Source organism: Pogoniulus pusillus, chromosome 1 (assembly GCF_015220805.1).
Source record: "Pogoniulus pusillus isolate bPogPus1 chromosome 1, bPogPus1.pri, whole genome shotgun sequence".
Taxonomy (NCBI): Eukaryota; Metazoa; Chordata; class Aves; order Piciformes; family Lybiidae; genus Pogoniulus; species Pogoniulus pusillus.
Window position 1 is genome coordinate 28,827,285 of NC_087264.1, and position 19,340 is coordinate 28,846,624.

At 41.8% G+C, this 19,340-nt stretch overlaps 1 protein-coding gene across 1 annotated transcript in view; it reads right to left on the reverse strand.

Moving 5' to 3' along the window:
* Positions 1-11,559, reverse strand: part of LOC135176873 (cytosolic phospholipase A2 epsilon-like) — a 40,457-nt gene extending 28,898 nt beyond the window's left edge. The window contains exons 1-3 of the mRNA XM_064146303.1: positions 11,533-11,559; positions 11,046-11,081; positions 4,502-4,574 (exon numbers count right to left, since the gene is read on the reverse strand). Of these exons, the coding sequence (XP_064002373.1) occupies positions 4,502-4,574; positions 11,046-11,081; positions 11,533-11,559 (136 nt within the window). The remainder of the gene's footprint in view (positions 1-4,501; positions 4,575-11,045; positions 11,082-11,532) is intronic.
* Positions 11,560-19,340: the final 7,781 nt, after the last annotated feature.

Below are 19,340 nucleotides of genomic sequence, written 5' to 3' on the forward strand. Positions count from 1 at the left end.
ACAGGCAAACAAAACATCCTCACACATTTGCCATGCTAATTCTTACCTTTTCACTTTTAGTTAGACTTATTTTGCTTTTAAAACGTTACTTCACTTTTGACATATCAATGTACACCAAGTCCAGTACGTGCATACCTATCCAGGCTGTATTTAGGTTTGTGTTGATGATTATCCAAGTAACTGGGGCAATAGTAACTTTGCCAAAACATGAGAATTATCTACTTGCATATGCCCACTGCCACATGTACTTGCATGAGGTCTAGGATGGATGCTCTGCCACTCAGGCAACACACCTCACAACATTCAATCTAAGCTGCAGAGAGACTTCTCTTTTGAGGACTTTCTCCCCATGATTTATTCCTTAGCTAATAACCAGAATTTACTTTATTGAAGTTCTGATTTACATGAAAACAACAGATCAAGAAATAAATTGATCCCCCACCAAAGGTGCAAAGTTTGATTTCCTTATCACAAACTGGAATGTGCCAATTTTGTGTTCATTCTTATATTTGGCAAAGTATTTAGAAGTTGTGGTTTTCTCAGCAATCTTTTGAAAACAAAAAATCAGTTTCAGCACCACAGTTAAAGCACTGTTCATTCTATTTCTTCCTACTATTCTGTGGCAAGACTAGAAGAATCCTGATGTTACTCATCACAGAAACATAAAAACTTTCAGGTTGAAAAATACCCTCAGGACTACCAACTCCAACCTATAATCCTACTCAACAAGATTCACCCTAAATCATATCCCTAAGCACCACATCCTTAAACACATCCAGGATGGTGGCTCAACCACCTAGCTGGGCAGCTCATTCCAGTGCCTCACCACTCTCTCCATGAAAAACTTAGTCCTAATGTCCAATCTAAACCTACCCAGTCTCAGCTTGAGGTCATGCCCCTTGTTCTGTCTCCAATTACCTGTGAGAAGAGACCAGCAGCAGTCTCTCCACAACTTTTCTTCAGGTAGCTGTAAGACAACAATGAAGTCTCCCCTCAGCCTCCTCTTAAACTAACCAACCCCAGCTCCCTCAGTTGCTTCTCATAAGATTTTATTCTCCAGGCCTTTCCCCAGCTTCCTTGCCCTGCTCTGGACCTGCCCCAGCACCTCCACATCTCTCTTGTATTGTGGTGCCCAAAACTGAACACAATACTCAAGGTGTGGCCTCACCAAAGCCAAGTACAAGGGGACAATTGCCTCCCTACTACTGCTGGCCACAACATTTTTAATACAAACCAGGATGCCACTGGCCCGTTGGCCACCTAGGCACACTGCTGGCTCATATTCAGCTGCCAATTCAGCTCATGTCCTTAGGGAAAAAGCCACAGCTGCTTCCAGGTTTGGAGGGAGAATCATAAGGGAGTGAGACTTAAAGAAGTCTGATACGGGTGCCCACAGCCCTTCTCTTATACCCATAGAGCAACACGTATTCTCCTTGTTTCACACTAGCAATGCTCAGCCAGTCATCTGGTTCTTACAGCAATCTCATGAGTCAGAAGTGGACAAATAATTCAGCTCAGTCTTATTGCATCACATTAAGCACAGTTTTCTTCGTGTATTTTTTTCCTTTATCTTTCAGTAACAACTACAGATTTAGGTTTTCCTGCCAGACATATCTTTGCCTTTATCATTCATTTAACCATGCTATCATAACCAGCTAAACCTTGACACTGACAGTGAAAAGGAAAACATTTCCAGAAGGTAGCCTTAGCCAAACCAATCAGAGGAGAATGACTTATCAGTTGTTCATCAGAGGCACAAGTGTAGGCAGATGAACATGTAAATGTTTAATGGTGATTAATGCTACAGCTTCCATTTTCAAAGTGCTTGAGACACAATCATGAGTTACCTCAATGTGGCAATGTAAGCATGAAGCAAATAAGTGCATTAAAAAAACTCATATTATTTGCTCAAGATCCCATACAGCAGCCAGTGTAGACCTCCAGGCCCTCACTCAAATCTATTAAAACTATCTTGCTCTGGAACAACACTGGGGAGAAATACTTAGAAACATACTTTATTTTTTTTGCTGGTGAAGTAAATAGGAATGTGAGAAAAAAAGACCAAGAAGATTTGCTTCAATGGATTTAGGACAAACTAACAAGAAAGTAGAGGGGAAAAACCCTCCAACATTGACATGGGGAGCACAGAGGTTTAATCAGAAAATCAGGAAAGTTAAAGAATGGAGAAAAGTGCTAACACAGAACTGTAATAAGCAGCATAGTGTTACCATTATAAAAAGACAGAGAATTAATCCTTTCCCATAGTTAAAAATACTGAGATTTTGAGAAAAAAATAGTTTGCCTCTTCAATGCCACAGAAAAGGGGAAAATTGCCTGAAATATTCATCCAACTACCTTTTCTACAATAATTTGAGTTTCTTCAGAAGACAAGATTTCCAACAAGAAAACAGTTCTGTTGAAGAGCTTTCAAGCCTCTGCGACAGATAATGAAACCTTAAGATACCCAAATCCTCAATTCAGGGCATTTCACTGTGGTGAGGAGTGTCTATGAGCAAATTGTCCCTGAACTGAAGCATAAGCAGGCACCCTGCTGGGTTACACAGATGCACATGCAGTAGTGCACAGCTTTGCAGATGCAATGGCAGTGACTTCCTGGTCACTGCATATTTGGAGGGTGCAAATCACCACTCAGGCATTTGACCATCTGGATTTTGGTGAATAAAAAGTTGTGCATACAACTGTGAACCCACAAAGTGTCTGTTCCTGTACATAAAAATATGGTTTTTAATCTCTAGGAAACCCAGAATTTGCCATCTCATAAGCTCCCCTCACTTTGTCTAATGAACCAAATCCCTTTTTTCAGGATGACATCATAAATATTGTAAAACAAAGCAGTTTCATCATCTGCCCTTTTTAAAGTAAAAAATATGAAGAAATAAGCAGCAAATGAGGCATTCAGTAAAACAGAACAGTTCTTTAAAGCTGGAGAATAAAAATAAAGAAGATAAATAAGCACAGTGGTGCTACAATGTGAAATATGCAAGACTAAGCAACCCAGAATAACACATGTGTGTGCAGCACAGGTTTCTTTCTCCCTGGTAGCACTCATCCATTCAAAAACACTCTTGCTGTTAAGCACAACTTCTGCAGGTCCCAACCACATCCCTCCTGCCAGAAACCACATAATCAAAGATCAGATAAATTTTGCCTCAACTCTAGACCCATTACACTGATTAAAATCTCAAAATCTGTAGTAGATAAAGTACAATTTACACCTGGTTTCTGCTACCTGAAATTCTGTGTGCACCAGTGAAAATTCATCTTGAGCCATGCTCGGCAAGATTTTGGGGAACACATCGTGGAAATTTTCCTTTAGGCTTACATCTTTCTGTTTTATTCTCGTGGCATTTAGATTTTTATTTTCTTGTTCACATTGTCTTCGATTCACCCTGTTCTTTCATGCCTTTCCAACCTCTTTAAACTGATGTTTAACCATTCCAACTTTCCCATGAAATTGGCTCAGCGACATAACTGTGTTTTGAAAAGCACCTGAACAAGCCTCAGTGTACCCAGGAGCAGGGCTATGGAGGACCCACATCTGTGGAGCAGAAACAGCAAGGGAATTCCTCAATTAATTGGAAAATTCAGCATTAAAGCAGTCCCTCCCCTGGGTGAGTCAGTGCCACACCTGGACAGTGAACAAGCCATTCTTTCCATTCCTTCAAGTCTCATTCTCCCACTGAGGATTTCCTTTTTGAATCTGCTGTCACACTCTGGATCAAGGCAATGTCCACTAGGCTGCAGAGGCAGAGCAAGTGAAAGGTCTCAGGGCTTCCACAGCTGAGTACCCTTACTGCAGAGCTTTCTTCTGCCTGGGTCCCTTTGCATATTAGCTCTTGTTCTGTGATCTGGTTATGACATTTTTCTCTCATAGTCTCAATTCTAAATATATTTTTCTCACTCTCCCTCACTTTCTCTCATTTAAACTCCTTTAATACCTTCTCAGTAGAGTTTGCATAATTTTTTCTGACTTTCAAATTGCTCCATCCTTTAAGTTAAATAGATTCTCAGACACATTAGATTTTATAATCTCTTCTTGCATGTTTAGAAGATAGAATCGTTTTGCTTGTATTGTTATTTTCATAGGCTTTCCTACTACTACTGACTTGGCATTTGCTCTCTTTTTTTTCCTGTCCAGCAGTTTTGTAAGGAACACTCAAGTTTCTTGTTCAAAAGCAGAATTATTGTCATTTAAAGAGCAGCCCTCTGATCACCAGCTAAGTCTGATGTCACAAGGGTGGGAAGCAGATCTTGTACAATGAGGTATGAAACCAAGAGATCAAATGAATCATTTTGCTTGAGTAAGCCTCTTTACACTTAAGAACAGAAAGCAATGCTTCAGTGCCACAACAAAAATAATTCTTGTAAACTCGGAACACCATATCTATTCCTACAGAGTTTAAGAGGAAAAAAAAAGACTTCTTTTTCCCTTCACTTTAAAGAGTTCTAAGAAACACATAAGAATAGTAGAAGTACTCACGCAAGTCTGCCTTCCGGACGTTCCTCACTCTTAGTATTTTCACAGTGAGCAAGTTGAAGGGAGACACAGGTCTCTGCACAACAATTCCAGAAAACAAAGAAAAAAGAGATAAGACAACATTAAGATTAATATTATAGTCTATAGTCACAGAATGTTGGCACCCTAAATTTCTAAGGACGTAGATATAGAGTATGGATTTTTGAGGCTCAGCCCACATCATTTGCCAAAGCAGCAGGAAGAGCTGGAAGATTTGTACAAATGTTTGGCACAAAACCTCTTTCAGCTCTGAAATAGAAGCAAGAGATTTCAAAATCACACATGGGTTGAGAATAAATGCTGAAGAGTTTGGTATGATAAGAATCAATCCATTCTAACACCATTATTATCACAACAAACATCCCTACAGCACACGCGTGGGTGTCCTATGCCTCTTATCACTGGTTGCAAAAGAAAAGGCTGTCTCTGGGACATCAAACTCTGCCCCAGCAGCTGCGTGTGTAGAGCTAAGCAACCACCATGCACCAGCAAAAGCTCCTGCACCAGCACAAGTTCTGTCACACAGCACAAAAAGCCAGAACTGCAGCTGACAGTGATGAGGTACTTCACATGAAGACTCTGGTCCATCTCTCATTTTCAGTTCTGATCCCCAGCGTAAAGCTGCAAAACTCTTTCCAGAGATGATCTCGGGAATTAACTCACAACTCTGTCAGACACCAGACACCCTGGACTCAGACATTAATTCTGTAATAGCTTGTAACTTCCATGGCTCATACTAATGTCTTCATGTTCCACAGGCTATAAATTAACTCTTTCCCCATTTCACCTTGGTGATAACTACTTAACAGTAGTGTCTGTAACCAAATATAAGGAACTAAAGTGAAAACGCTGTACTGATCTTAACTGATAAAATGTAGCTTGCTACTATTTCCTTCACATGTGCTTCACCATTCTGCTGGGCAATTTGTCTTTCCAGTTCTAGCACAAGGCTCATCACAATGCTTTGACAAAGTGTTGAGCAACAGGGACAGTAATGTGATGCTGAATCTTAGCACAATGTAACAAAGCATGTTACGTTGTCCTCACCAACAGAAATCTTGGCACCTCTACAAACACAGCAGGGATTAAAAACAGCTTCCAAGAAACAGTCTGGGTAATCTCTGGCATATCCTCTTGCACTTCCCTTTGGGTTTGGAAGGGGCCTGAAGATGCAGAGCTGAAGGTGATGCAGTGTGAGAGCAGCAGAAGGATCAGAGCATGTCACAGATCTGAGCACATTTAGATGCAGAGCTGAAGGTCAGTGAGAGAGCAGCAGAAAGATCAGAGCATGTCACAGATCTGTGTCCATCTGTTCTCCATCATGTTTACCTGTCCAGACTCTAGGACAGGGCTGGAGTGTTTGCAAGCATTTGAATTGTTACCTGTGGGATATTCCAGTAGTTGCAGAGGCGTATCACATTTCTATCGGCTCTATTATCGCTAACACAACCACAAAGTAGAATTTAGACACATCTTGAAAGAGAAATATATCTATATACACACACACATAGTTGTCTAGAGAAAAAATAAAGGTGATAGTCTCCAGTGAAAAGCAACCAAAAGACATCATGCCCAGACTATGCAGCTGAACTGCCAGAACCACTTTTCTGTATGCACTCAGTAGAACTGGACAAAACACAGCAGCGCTCCCAGACACAGGGACCAACCTATCCCTGCCAAACCTACCCACAGGTTTGCTATGTTAATGCTTGGTTCCTTCTTTCCCACCCAACAAATCCAAAACATTTGTGTCCTCAGCAGTGCTACTTCAGCAAAAGAGGTGGAGCCTATCTTTACTCAAGAAGGCTTGCATCCCTTGAATAGAAAACAGCAGACCTGAGCAGAAGATTCCCGTGCCAAGGAGGGGCTGTAACCACTAGGCTGGGCACCACTTCAAAGGAATAACCTCTGCTCAGCTCTTTGAAAGCAGGCACCTAGACCTCTCCTTTGTGTATCTCAATGGGACAGTGGCCTCTCCCTGCAACCCTAAGTGGCATGTCAAGATAGGATCTAAAAAGGGTGTTTCTGTGCTCAGCTGTCCTTGTTAGCTGTATGTACCTATTTTTGCAGTTCTCCACTCAGCTGGTAAAATTCCCATTCTGGTGCATGTAACTCTCAAATTTATTGAGTCAATTCTCAGTGCTTCACTCTAGGCTAGAGAGTCCTTTCCTATACTAGAGATCTGAAAGTCAGGCCTTATAACTCCTAACTTTTAGGAACTTAAGGGCTTTAACTTCTGACAGATCTAGCTATTCACACAGAAAAGCTATTGGGAGGCATATTTTAAACTGAATAATCTGCTAGTAGTAGGCAATGACTTCCCTTACCATGCTGATGGCTGTATCACAGGCTGGGTAAGTTCTGAGGGCAGAAGTCAGTCATTACTCACACTTTGACTTTCAACTTCTGTATTTATTTTGTCTGAGACATGATTGTTACCTCATAAACCGGAAACACAAGCCAGGAATTTTAATAATCACTGCTGAAACTACTTAAATATATGGGATTGCAAATGCAGGACTTGGTCACACTATCCTACGTCACATCAAGGTCCAATTAAATCCTGTGGCACGCTTGTGCAATGCTCACATAGCTTGTCCCAGGGAAGCCAACACAGCATTCACATATGCTCACCCATGTGAATAAGAGTTACATAACTGGACTCTAACATTGCTCTATTTCAGTGAAATTCCAAGTCTTTTGTTTTTTTTTTTTTTCCACTTGGGAAGAACAGTGTGAAACATACAACATTCCCAAGCTACATCCAGAGAAAAGACAGTTGCCAAAGTACGACAGCATGCCAGCTCTATTTGGAGCAGACCTCGTTTTACTTGGCATTCTCTTCAAGAAGGAGCAGAAGTCACAGCACTACTTTAAAGACTACGAAAAAAAAAACCAAACAGCAACCACAAAAATCATTCATTCCTAGCAGAAAGAGTGGCAAGACCTTAAAAGACAGATCAGTGCTGTACTTCTGACCTGGGTCAGGTATGTAGCACCTTTCAACTTCAAAGAGTTTTGGAGCCCCAAGGGCAGGCAGGATCTCATGACATTACAATTTCTACCACATCAAGTAAGGCCAAATGCGTAAGAAATGCTTTTCTTTGTACTACAGGTCTTGTATTTATTTCACCCCTTTAAAAATAGCTTATAACTGGCTCTTACTAAGTCAGTAGAAATCACAGGAATTGGTTGAGAATAAAACCAAATGGAGCAGCAGTAATGCCAGTCATGTTCCTTTTCAAGAGCTGTATAAATCTTTCATGACTTCAAACTGACATTTCCATGTGCTTTTTCTTGTCCTCCTGTTTGTAGCTCCATAGCTAAGCTCGAATGTTAAATACCAATCACAGGAGAGTAACCAATTCAAATACTTCCATGGTACAACATGGCTTTTTTCTCAAGACCATGCTAGCCTATACAGGACAGTAACTTGAGAAATACAGAAAACATTACATTTTCCCACCAAACATTTTACATATTCCTTTCAGTTTCAATATCTGCTCACGTTTATTTCACACACATCCCACACGCCCTGAAGGCCACCTTGAAAGTTATTCTGATAACGAAAGCTGATTTCCTTAATTGACTAACAAAACTCAACTCAGATATGCTATATTGGTATATTTATTATCATAAAAACCCAACTTTCATGGCCAAAACAAAACAAAAAAACAAACCAACAAAACCAAACCACAACAACTTAAAAACCACAGCTCAGGTAATTCCTGATCTTTGCATCTGTGAGCCTCAGTCAGGGCAGACAGAAGTGGCTCTGGGTCCTACTGTAAATTATATGTACTGTATTCAGGTCAGTTCTGCCACCCTCAATACCCTAAGCACAAGAGGCACAATCTAGAGCTACTGAACTGCACAGCTCTCACACCTAGTGACCTACTAACAACATAGAAAGCATTAAGGGTGAAAAAACAGTTTGAATCTCTAAACACAGCCAAAATTTACAGCATACTTTCTTAGGGCTGCTGACTATAGACAGAGTCCTAACCATCATTTTAAATGCTACCTTCTGAAGGAACTCTGCACCACCTCTACTTCACCCCAGATTTTCACTTTGAGCAGAGAGAAGCAGCTTTTGGGCACAATATGGCACCATACACTGACAATAAGAGCAAGTCTTCATGAGGCAGATCAAATTTACTGTCATCTGGAAGCATCTCTATCTAAGCCCAAACAAACTAGGCTGGGAAACCTCCACATCACTGCAGCAAAGCCCAAACAAACTAGGCTGGGAAACTCTCACATCACTGCAGCAAAGCCCAAACAAACTAGGCTGGGAAACTCTCACATCACTGCAGCAAAGCCCAAACAAACTAGGCTGGGAAACTCTCACATCGCTGCAGCAAAGCCCAAACAAACTAGGCTGGGAAACTCTCACATCGCTGCAGCAAAGCCCAAACAAACTAGGCTGGGAAACCTCCACATCACTGCAGCAAAGCCCAAACAAACTAGGCTGGGAAACCTCCACATCGCTGCAGCAAAGCCCAAACAAACTAGGCTGGGAAACCTCCACATCGCTGCAGCAAAGCCCAAACAAACTAGGCTGGGAAACCTCCACATCGCTGCAGCAAAGCCCAAACAAACTAGGCTGGGAAACCTCCACATCCCTGCAGCAAAGCCCAAACAAACTAGGCTGGGAAACTCTCACATCGCTGCAGCAAAGCCCAAACAAACTAGGCTGGGAAACTCTCACATCGCTGCAGCAAAAGCCCAAACAAACTAGGCTGGGAAACCTCCACATCGCTGAAGCCAAGCCCAAACAAACTAGGCTGGGAAACCTCCACATCACTGCAGCAAAGCCCAAACAAACTAGGCTGGGAAACTCTCACATCGCTGCAGCAAAGCCCAAACAAACTAGGCTGGGAAACCTCCACATCACTGCAGCAAAGCCCAAACAAACTAGGCTGGGAAACTCTCACATCGCTGCAGCAAAGCCCAAACAAACTAGGCTGGGAAACTCTCACATCGCTGCAGCAAAGCCCAAACAAACTAGGCTGGGAAACTCTCACATCACTGCAGCAAAGCCCAAACAAACTAGGCTGGGAAACCTCCACATCACTGCAGCAAAGCCCAAACAAACTAGGCTGGGAAACCTCCACATCGCTGAAGCCAAGCAGTCCATCTTTCTGACAGCAGATCCCCAGAGCTGCCGCTGGTACTGACAGCCCCAAACCCACTGATGTGTCTAAAGACAGCCCCATACTGTTGTTGCCACTGTTCACATTTGGTGGCTTGCAGCAGCTTAGCTGTTATGTTTTCCTTTATGCTAATAGATGCTAACAAACACCTGCTAATCGCTCAGGAAGTTTTCATCTGCTCGTGCACAGAATTCATCTTCAGTTCAGTCATGAAAATCCACCTTGTTGCTCTTCACATCCAGAGAAGTTTGCCCACTGCTGCCACTCCTACAGGGCCGATGAGATTAGTGCTCTCAGGAGGCCGAACACAACACATTAATTTCACAGTTTTGCCTGACAGAATCTTGGAGTGGTAGGGTGTGGCAGGGGCCTCTGGAGATCATTGAGGCCAAGCTCCCTGACAAAGCAGGTGGCACAGGGGCACATCAGGCCTTGAAAAGTCCCTATGGGAGGTGACTACACAGCCATTCTGGGCAGGTCATTCCAGTGCTCCATCACCTTTACAGTGAAGAAGTTTTACCTCATGTTGAGGTGAAAGTTCCTGTGTTCAATTTTGTGCCCACTGCCCCTCATCCTATCACAGGACACCACTGAAATGAGACTGCCACCTTCTTCTTGACACACACTCTTCAGATACTTGTAAACATTAAGAAGGTCATCTCTCAGTCTTCTCTTCTCCAGACTACATAGCCCCAGTGGTCTCAGCCTCTCTTCCTAAGAGAGATGTTCTGGTCCTTTAATCATTCTTGTAGCACTCCATTGGATTCACTCTGGCATCCCCCTGTCTCTCTTGGACTGGGGAGCCCAGAACTAGACGCAGTACTCCAGATGAAGTGTCGCTAGAGCAAAGTAGAGAGGGAGGAGAAGTTCCTTGGCCTACTCTTCTAACACTGTTTTTAAACACTGTCACACAGAGAACTGCAAAGATCATTACAGGTCAAAAAAAAAGACTACAAGGAATACCAGAGCACTGAGAACAACTCAAAGACCCATTTAAATGGAGTCTTCTTATGAAGGATAAGCCAAGAGAACATTCTATCCACAGAAATCAAAACACATAAAAAGAGAGGAATTAAAATATTGATGCAGGCCAAGCACACACCAGCCCAGATGTAACGCAACATATCGCTCAAAGCAGCACAAGCATCAGACTCCAAGAGAGCTGAGAGTTCACTGAAAGCCAGGGCAATATTTCGTCTGCAGAGCTGAAGCCACAGCTCAGCTTTTCGGTGTTCAGTAAATAGTGCAGGACAATTTTCCCCCCAAGCCATTGAATTGCTAACATTTTTTAAGGCTGTTCTACATTCAGCACTGGACAGCATTTAATGAAGGGCCAGCTAATTACTACCTACCGTATTCACCGCTGGTGCTGAGGTGCCCGTAAAAGTCTAGGAAAAACAACACAAGGCAAAGTTAAGAAAACTAAGCTACCTGCTGAACTCCTGCGATAACCTGACACTTGAAAACATCTCGTATTCAAAGCCATACAGACAGCAGGCTCATTAAAGACATTCATCAGGCGCTTTACTGACCACCAAACCCATCACAACTCTGTACCAGCTTCTTATTTCCCTGGTGTGAAGCTGTATGTTTCTTAAAGGAAGCACAATAAGCAATGTTTTTAGCCCTAAAACAGGGCTCGAAAACGCAGGCGTGACGCAAGGCTCTGCAAAAGGCTAGGAAAACCATCCTTGCAACCACGAGATCTGAGGAACAGCAGATTTGCTTTCCATCTGTTGCTCGTACTTCTCAAACAGCTGCTCTTCTCTGTCATCAACATCACTGAAATATCAGACAATTCTACCCACTTTATGCCTGCTATTGGCTCCTTTTTCTTACCTCATTTGAACTTAAATTTGATCCCATTGCAGCCCCAGTTGCATGTAAGTCTGACGTTAAAAGCTACCAAGTCGTGCAGCTGGCAGGCACTCCTCATGCAGTTTAGAGGTGGAGGAATAGGGATTTTATGACCAGCCTCTCCTGCCCCACCCCTTTCTTGTTTCCAGTCATTAGGCAATCCCCTCCCTGCTTCTTGCATCCTATTAGAGCACCTCAACTGAGTCAGCAGAACAAGGAGGGATTTCTTTTTTACCTGCTGTGAGGTTTGGAGGGGCAACTGACACCCCTTTCTGCCCAGGGATTGCTTTATATGGAAAACACTGCTGCTAATAAAAAGGTTGAATTGGTGCAACAACTCCGACACTCAAGCAAAGCACTTCTGACTAATTTAACCACAGCTCTCTGAGGGACGTCTGTGCTTCCACTAGCACATCGAGAGATATCTCAACAGCTTCTTTCCAAACCATGAACTACATACCTGTAGCTGTCTTCCCACAGCAGTAGACAGTTCAGCAGGGTAAGTGATGCCATTGCAGTGCCACAACTAAGTGACTGCAGGACCCATGTTTCCCTGGAGCTACTCTGGGCAGTGCTGTGCTACACAGTGACCTTGCCATATGCTCAGTATTCTTTGCCCAGATATTTAGCATAGATTTGGAAAAAATAAAAAGTGATTCCATATCCAGAAATCCTGTAGTTCAAGTGCAATGAGAGGGAAAGGAGGAGCTAGAGCAGGAGATGAAACTTGGGGGTGGAAGGATGAGGCAAGAGAGAGGGTTGTGCTCCTCTGCGTAGGCCTTGAGAGCAGAGCAGTTCACCCATCCTCCAAGCTTACTTCAACAGTATCTTCATGTGTGTGCTCATTCTCAGAGTGATCCCAGGCAGGCATTCTGCAGGAAACACTGGGGCACAAAGCCTTCCCAGTTCTTCTCCATGCTGGTATGCTGTGACTCACTGCCTCTAAGAGCAGTTCATTAAGGTAGCACCAAATTAGCATATATGTGAGGCTGGTAGGTTTTGGAGCATGCAGGACCAGACTCCGGCTCTGCCACACTCTTTCCAGCCTCTCTGCTTGGTGACAGGAGGTGGCTAATACTCTTGCATCACAAGATCCAAGTGATTATTTTTAAATCAATCTCATTCTTACTCATGAATAACTCAATTAATGTAGGCCAAAAAAAAAAAAGTAGCCTTGCATGCTGCAATGGATGAGACCTAAATATACTCTCCTATGCCATGGAGGTCAGTATCAAAGCAGTTCTGCCCAGAGAAAGAGAGAAGGATTGTTCAAGACACATTGCTAGAATAAAATCTTCTTTTTATACATGTCAGCTCCTTCTATGTTGATGTCTGTGTGATGACTGTTTGGATGGTCTTGTCCAAAACTTGCAGTGATATGATGTGGTGGTTTCCATCTAAAAACATTCTATTCTGTATTTTCCACCTAAAAACGTTCCAGTGCTCGCTCCTTAGTCACACTTTGCACAACCTTCTCAACAGATACGGAATAGAAGGAAAATGGCTCATAAATGTGAACCTGCAGTATGTGAAATGACAGAAAGATATTTCCAGCACCTCAACTCCAAAGACAAAATACATCTCTTAGGCTCTCTATTACTTTATACCTGTCTTTCCTATGGACAAATTTAGGTGGAGCAGTCACAGTTGAGAAGCACTTGAGCTCTTGCAAAACTAGTCTTTCCAGCATTTGAAAGAATGCTTGCCTTAAAAAAAAAATCCAATGGGAATCTATGTTCATCTGAAATGTCTGTAAAATATCAGTAAAGAGGGTAGGTTATTCAGCTCAGCTTCCCTGAACTGTAACCCAGCAGCAGATTTATACACCTATACACATTTATACCATCCCAGCTATTTCACAATCGATATCAGTCTCCCTGACATCACTTCCAAGATCCATAAGTGAAACACCACTTCACAATCTAAAACATTGTTCCAGACTCAGTCTGTCTTGCACCCTGAGTGGTTTCCTGATGTTCAGATTGCTTTCCCTTCCTCAAAATTATTTCATTGTCATACCCAAAATGCGCTCCCAAGTACTCCTTGCTTTCCTGCTCATGACTGCCACCAGATTTTGTAGCTGACATTGTTTTACCTTACCCACTGCTTGTTCAAGACACAAAAAGGCAGCTTTGGAATACAACAGGTTTGAAAGATTTCTGTAAGGCATTACAATCTCACTAGGTTCTCACTCATGCAGTAAATTCATGGTAAAGCTAAGAGCTCGTAACACCTGTAACTGGTAACAAGAGATAACATGTCCCTGTCATCATGAAGACATTTTTTACTGTTGATGGCTCATTCACTGGTCTTAGGATCACACTTTCTGCTTCAAAACAAAACAATTTGTGCTTTTTTTACTTTGTCTCACTGACATTTCAGAGGTAGAAACATGTCCCTAGGATTATGATTTCAGAAAGTCTGCTACTTCAAAGGTTAAGTAGTACGGCAGGGTCTTGGCAATTTGCCTTAGTTCTTCCTCGGTTCAAGGGGAATTTCGAAGACAACAATCAAGCATAAAATAAGTAAATTTGTGGGTGAAGTTACTCAAAGTCTAAATAGCCACACACAAGTTCTTCTCAGCAAGCGTGTTTCCAGAGCAATTTACTTTGTCCTTCAAGATTCTGCATATACCTACTACCTACACACTTGGCTTTTTAATTTAAAGAGTAGAGAAACTGATTACTGAAGATGGAACACACAGCAGACTATTTAAAGCTCTGAGCTTACAGGGAAGGTTACAAATAAGATATAATTTTCCCCTGCTCACCATCTACTTTATAGTGAGTATTTACCTATACGGCATTTTGTGTCCGTGTCTTAAGGCTAAATGGAGCAAATAGAAGTATCTTGCTGATCTGGAGCAGTCAAAATTCACTTCCCCAGCTTGACAGTCAGATAATGGTATATTAGTGCAATAGGTTGCAGGTAGCAGCAACTGTTGTATCTGGCATCCCATAATGACCTTCTATACCAATTTGTCACCTTCTGATAATCCAAGACCACAGAATTGTGTGACTAATGGTGGATTTCATATTACTGCAAGACAAAAGTACCCTTGTGCCACCTTTTGGATGGCTATGGGAGTGGGTCATCATTTAAACACCTCAACCAGAACAAGAAAGGTAAACATCCCAAAATATGCTAGAGGTGTTACAGAATGACAGCCACATGTCACATTAGACTGTAAATACTTAGAATTAACAAGTAAAGCAAATGAACTAATACACAAATGTCAGATTGTCCCAAATTGTCCCCTATGTCTGAGCTAGAAAATCAGCTCAAACAGCCACACAGACCTATAACTGGGGATTTTCCTGGCTCTGGCCTTTCAGTCTCTATTTCTAAACTTTAATAATTCCATAAACTACAAAGCCTACAGATCAAACTCGACAGGAAGCAGCACCAGTCAAATTGCAGTTACACAATGGACCTGAACTCAATAATCCCTGCACAGAGGAAGATTCACCATGGATAAAATGTGTCATTCCGTTCCTCGTGACATCAGATTTCAGTCCCTGAAAATGTCAGCTTTTGTGAGGCACTTTTTCTCAGTGACAGGCTAAAAAGCAACCATCTGGCACTAAGAAAAAATACAATTAAAATAAATATAGTGTGCATGTATCTCTAACTTCCATATTAACATGTTGACATTTTGTTTTCATGTCTACACATGCAATACCTTCAATACACCTGTCTTTCAATACTACACAATATCCTTGATGTTTTGCATCACATGAGATTAGGAAAAAAATGTTTAAGATGCAGAAAGGTCATCTCTACTCCAAAGATAAAATATCTCCCTTAACTTTCATCTTTATTACTTCATAACTGACTTAGAAACTAACAAATTTAGGTGGAGCAAACTCACCTGAGAAGCACTTTCGTGCCCTCTCACAAAACTTGTGATGTTTCCCTGAGAAAACATCCTTGGAGAAGGGGACACAGGTTAAAGGAAAAAAAGTCTGAAAATGTTTGGATCATCCCTCTGTGAGCCAGAAAGAGCTTCAATCTGAATCTGAAGTTAAACTCCTGAGAATGAGAGTTACAAAATCAGTTATTGAAGAGGGAGGTCACTCAAGCTGATCAGGGCAAGGGGGATTACATTGTTGCTTAACACCCCATTTTGATTATGACATACACGAAGGAGGACATCTGCCTTCAAAGGGCTGTTGAGAAACTTGATTAAAAAGATTCCACATGCCTTTGATATGTTTTGGAGAGATAAAATCTTGCTCCTCCTGCTCACTCACCTGAAGCAACTGGGCAGTTTTGCCATTCAAAACTCACCAGTATAGTATTGGCCCAGCTGCTCCCAATATATGCAATTCTGCTTTCAGCTTCGTGGCAACGGAATTTCACACTCAGCACTCATCTCCCACAAGGAGTAGCTCAGCTCACAACCTCTATCTGTGTCTTTCTCTGTGCTTGTAGATCTGAGCATTCAGAACCAGCTCTCAACCTTGACAGGTAGGAGTTTGAATTCACCTGACCTTTCCAAGCACATCCAACACTACAGACACAGGCAAGAGGAATGCCAACGTTAGCCTGTGTCAGTTAGGTAGCCAGTAATTCCTTTGGCATAAATGTGACAAACACACAGACCAGGAGCTTTACTGGGAAATCCAGAGGCAATTTGTATCTGAACCAATTCTCAGAATATCAGGTAGTCACCTCACATCACCAACCAATTAAGCAGATAACCTCATCTACTGTCAGCCCGAGAGATGTTTGAGTCCTAACATGGGCTACAAAGATTCACAGCTAATTACAAACATAATTATGCCATTACATTTAGCAGAGCTTGTGTGACAAGTCACAAACAGGTGTTTCCCTCCCAAAAAAAAAAAAAAAATTGTTGTTGACCTACCTGGGCCTTAAATAGAACAAGTAAGCCAGCGCTGAATCACTTTGACAAAGCCAGCTGATATGTCACTCAGTCTCAGCTCCTTCTATAAAATATGTCACCAGTAACACTGAAAGTCTCTCATCTGGTCCTTGTGACCCATAGCTGGCAAGCCAGTCAAACAAACATCTTTTCCTCTGTCCTTTTACACTGCCTCTCACCAACACATCACAAGCAGCATTCTGAGGCATTGCTGCAATGTGAACAACATGAAAATGTTTTAACAGGGGAGGAAAAAAAGTCTTTCCTTCCCCAGATAAGAAATCAAACAAATCTGTTATGGAGAAAACTCAGAAGCCACCAAGGTAAGACCACTGGAGCTTGGTGAGCCCAGAGAAAATGTTCATCCCATGGAGTGTTAGATCCTTGGAGCCGTGTCCCAGTCCAAATGCCAGCATTTGTCTGATGTTCTTTCAAATCAAAATATCAAGCTGTGGCGCTGGGCAACTTGAACACCCTGAGATTTTTCAGTGGCTTGCTCAACAGGGCCCTATTTCTTGAAATTAACTCCCTTTCCTCAGCTCATTCTACATCATCCTAATTTTCTGGATCTGCTGCCAAAAAGAACACATCATCACCACACCTTGGGTGAGTAAAGCTGAAGGCCCACTGCCAAATGTCGCAACCACCAAAAAACTGTTGGTGAAATACACCAGGCACAAACTGCACTGCCTCTCTTACATCTTCCTGGAGAGGTAGAAGTAAATCTTGAAAATACTTTAAATACTTGTAAGACACTTTCTAGGGTTTTGCTTTTATGTTTACACTCACAGCAGTATAATGAATGAGGTGACTGCAAAGGGGAAAAGAAAAGACTGATGAAAATGGGCTGCCCAGGGAGGTGGTGAAGTCACTATCCCTGGAGGTGCTCAAGAAAAGACTGGATGAGGTGCTTAGTGACATGATCTAGTTGACTAGATAGGGCTGGGTGATAGGTTGGACTGGATGATCTTGGAGGTCTCTTCCAACCTGGTTGATTCTATGAAAATAGAGACACTGATACAAGGTTAGCCAAGTACTGTACTCTGCATTAGTGAATAAATACTTTTTGGTGTTTGCAAATACCAGTAATACCAGCATTTGGACTTGCAAACCTCACATTATCATGCCCAGTTGTCTGCACTCTTAAAAGCAGCAATTCCTTCCACTGTTGGAGTAGAAGCTTTTTCGAGGGTTATTTATCCTTTCTCAAAGGTCGCTAGCAAAGCTCCTGGATGCCTTTATTCCCTCAGTATTTGATCTCTCGGTAGCAGAAGCAAGAAGTGCCTGTTCTCAGATCAACTTAGTAGCTGACCTGAGCCCATGAAATCTATTTAAAAAACAAAATCATGTACTTCAATGATTACATCTGCAAGGCTCTTAGTTTTAATAAGATTGTGCATAGGTACTTAGTATTTGAAAGGCAGCTATTACATTGTATCTATATTGACATATACAAGAGAAAATAAGATCTAAGAATGATCAGTTAAATGTATTTTCTTAAATAATCATTTCACTAAAACTAGTATGAAAATCTTGCAAACAGTCCTCTGTCAGTGTGGGAATAGAACTGTGACCATCATAACATTGCAGCAGTCAAAGGAGTCAGTATTGCAAATTGCTGTAATGGAGACCTCACAGCAGATTAGTAAATGAAGACGAAGGTGAGGCTGTTGGAATTGTTTCACCAAACCCAACAGAAGTGGGTTACCAAAGTGTAGAATTGGAAACCTCAGCTGCTGTCCTCAGCTTCTAAATCTGTTTAGTAGACAATAGATACAGAGAAGTTTGGCAAAATGGACATAGTTAGATGAATCTTATCAGACCACTGGCTGTTCTATGTTAGTTCACTCTGGGGTAGTCCACATCAACTCAGTGCATTGACAGCCAGGCAGGAAAATTCACTGAAGATAAGACTTCTGCCTAACACACAGATATTGACAATACAGATGACATTGCATGTGCAGTTATGTATCAGATTCTCTTTTCCTGATAGAAACATTTTTGGTATTGAATTTACTCTTCGGTGCCACAGGCAAAGCTGTGAAACAGCGTCCTGGTTTGAGGCTAACTGGAATATTTTAATGAGAGAAATAATATCATTGATTGTGAAAAGAAAATAATGATGAAATCTATATAATTCAGTGATTTACTGAGAGGGATAAAAAGCCAAAATGTCAACACTTGGTCCCACTTTGGACTGGAATGCTGGATCTATTGGCTTCCTCCTCATTCTGTTCTACTATCTTTCCACTAATGTTAGCTAACAGAAAACAACATAAGCTTTGCTGGTTGCTTTGGTTGTCTGTCTGAAAGTAGAGTGTGAATGATACGGTAGCTTTGAGCCCTTCTGGGCACTTTTATTTTTCTGGGAGTGTGTTTGGATTTCTGCATTATTTTTTATTTGTATATGATTGTAAATATATTGTGCATATATGTTTGAAAATTTAGCTTTGCTGTAAATATAGCTTCATCTTACTTCCAAGCTGTCTGAGCTAGCCTGGAAAACTTAATAGTGGGTGGCAGGAAAGTTCCTAACTCATCACAAACAAGCGAGGCTCTGTTTGTTCTTTGTTTTGATCTGTGGTTCAAATATCACCAAAATTTATATCCAAATGTGGCACAGACTTTCATGAGGCTGAAACCTCATTCTTTTAAGGCTGCATATCCAAATAGAACCTTTGAGCTCAACAACAGCCTTTTCCTAAACAGTACAGAGGATTTTCAAAACTAATCATAATTTGCCAGTGACCCGAATGGCAGAATGGGCATCAGTGGTAAGGGTTGGACTTGATGATCTATGAGGTCTCTTCCAACCTTGGTGATACTGTGATACTGTGTGGTGCTCACCTGCAGTATTGACTAAAATACATCATTCTCTTTCCTTAAAAAGTTAACATGGCTG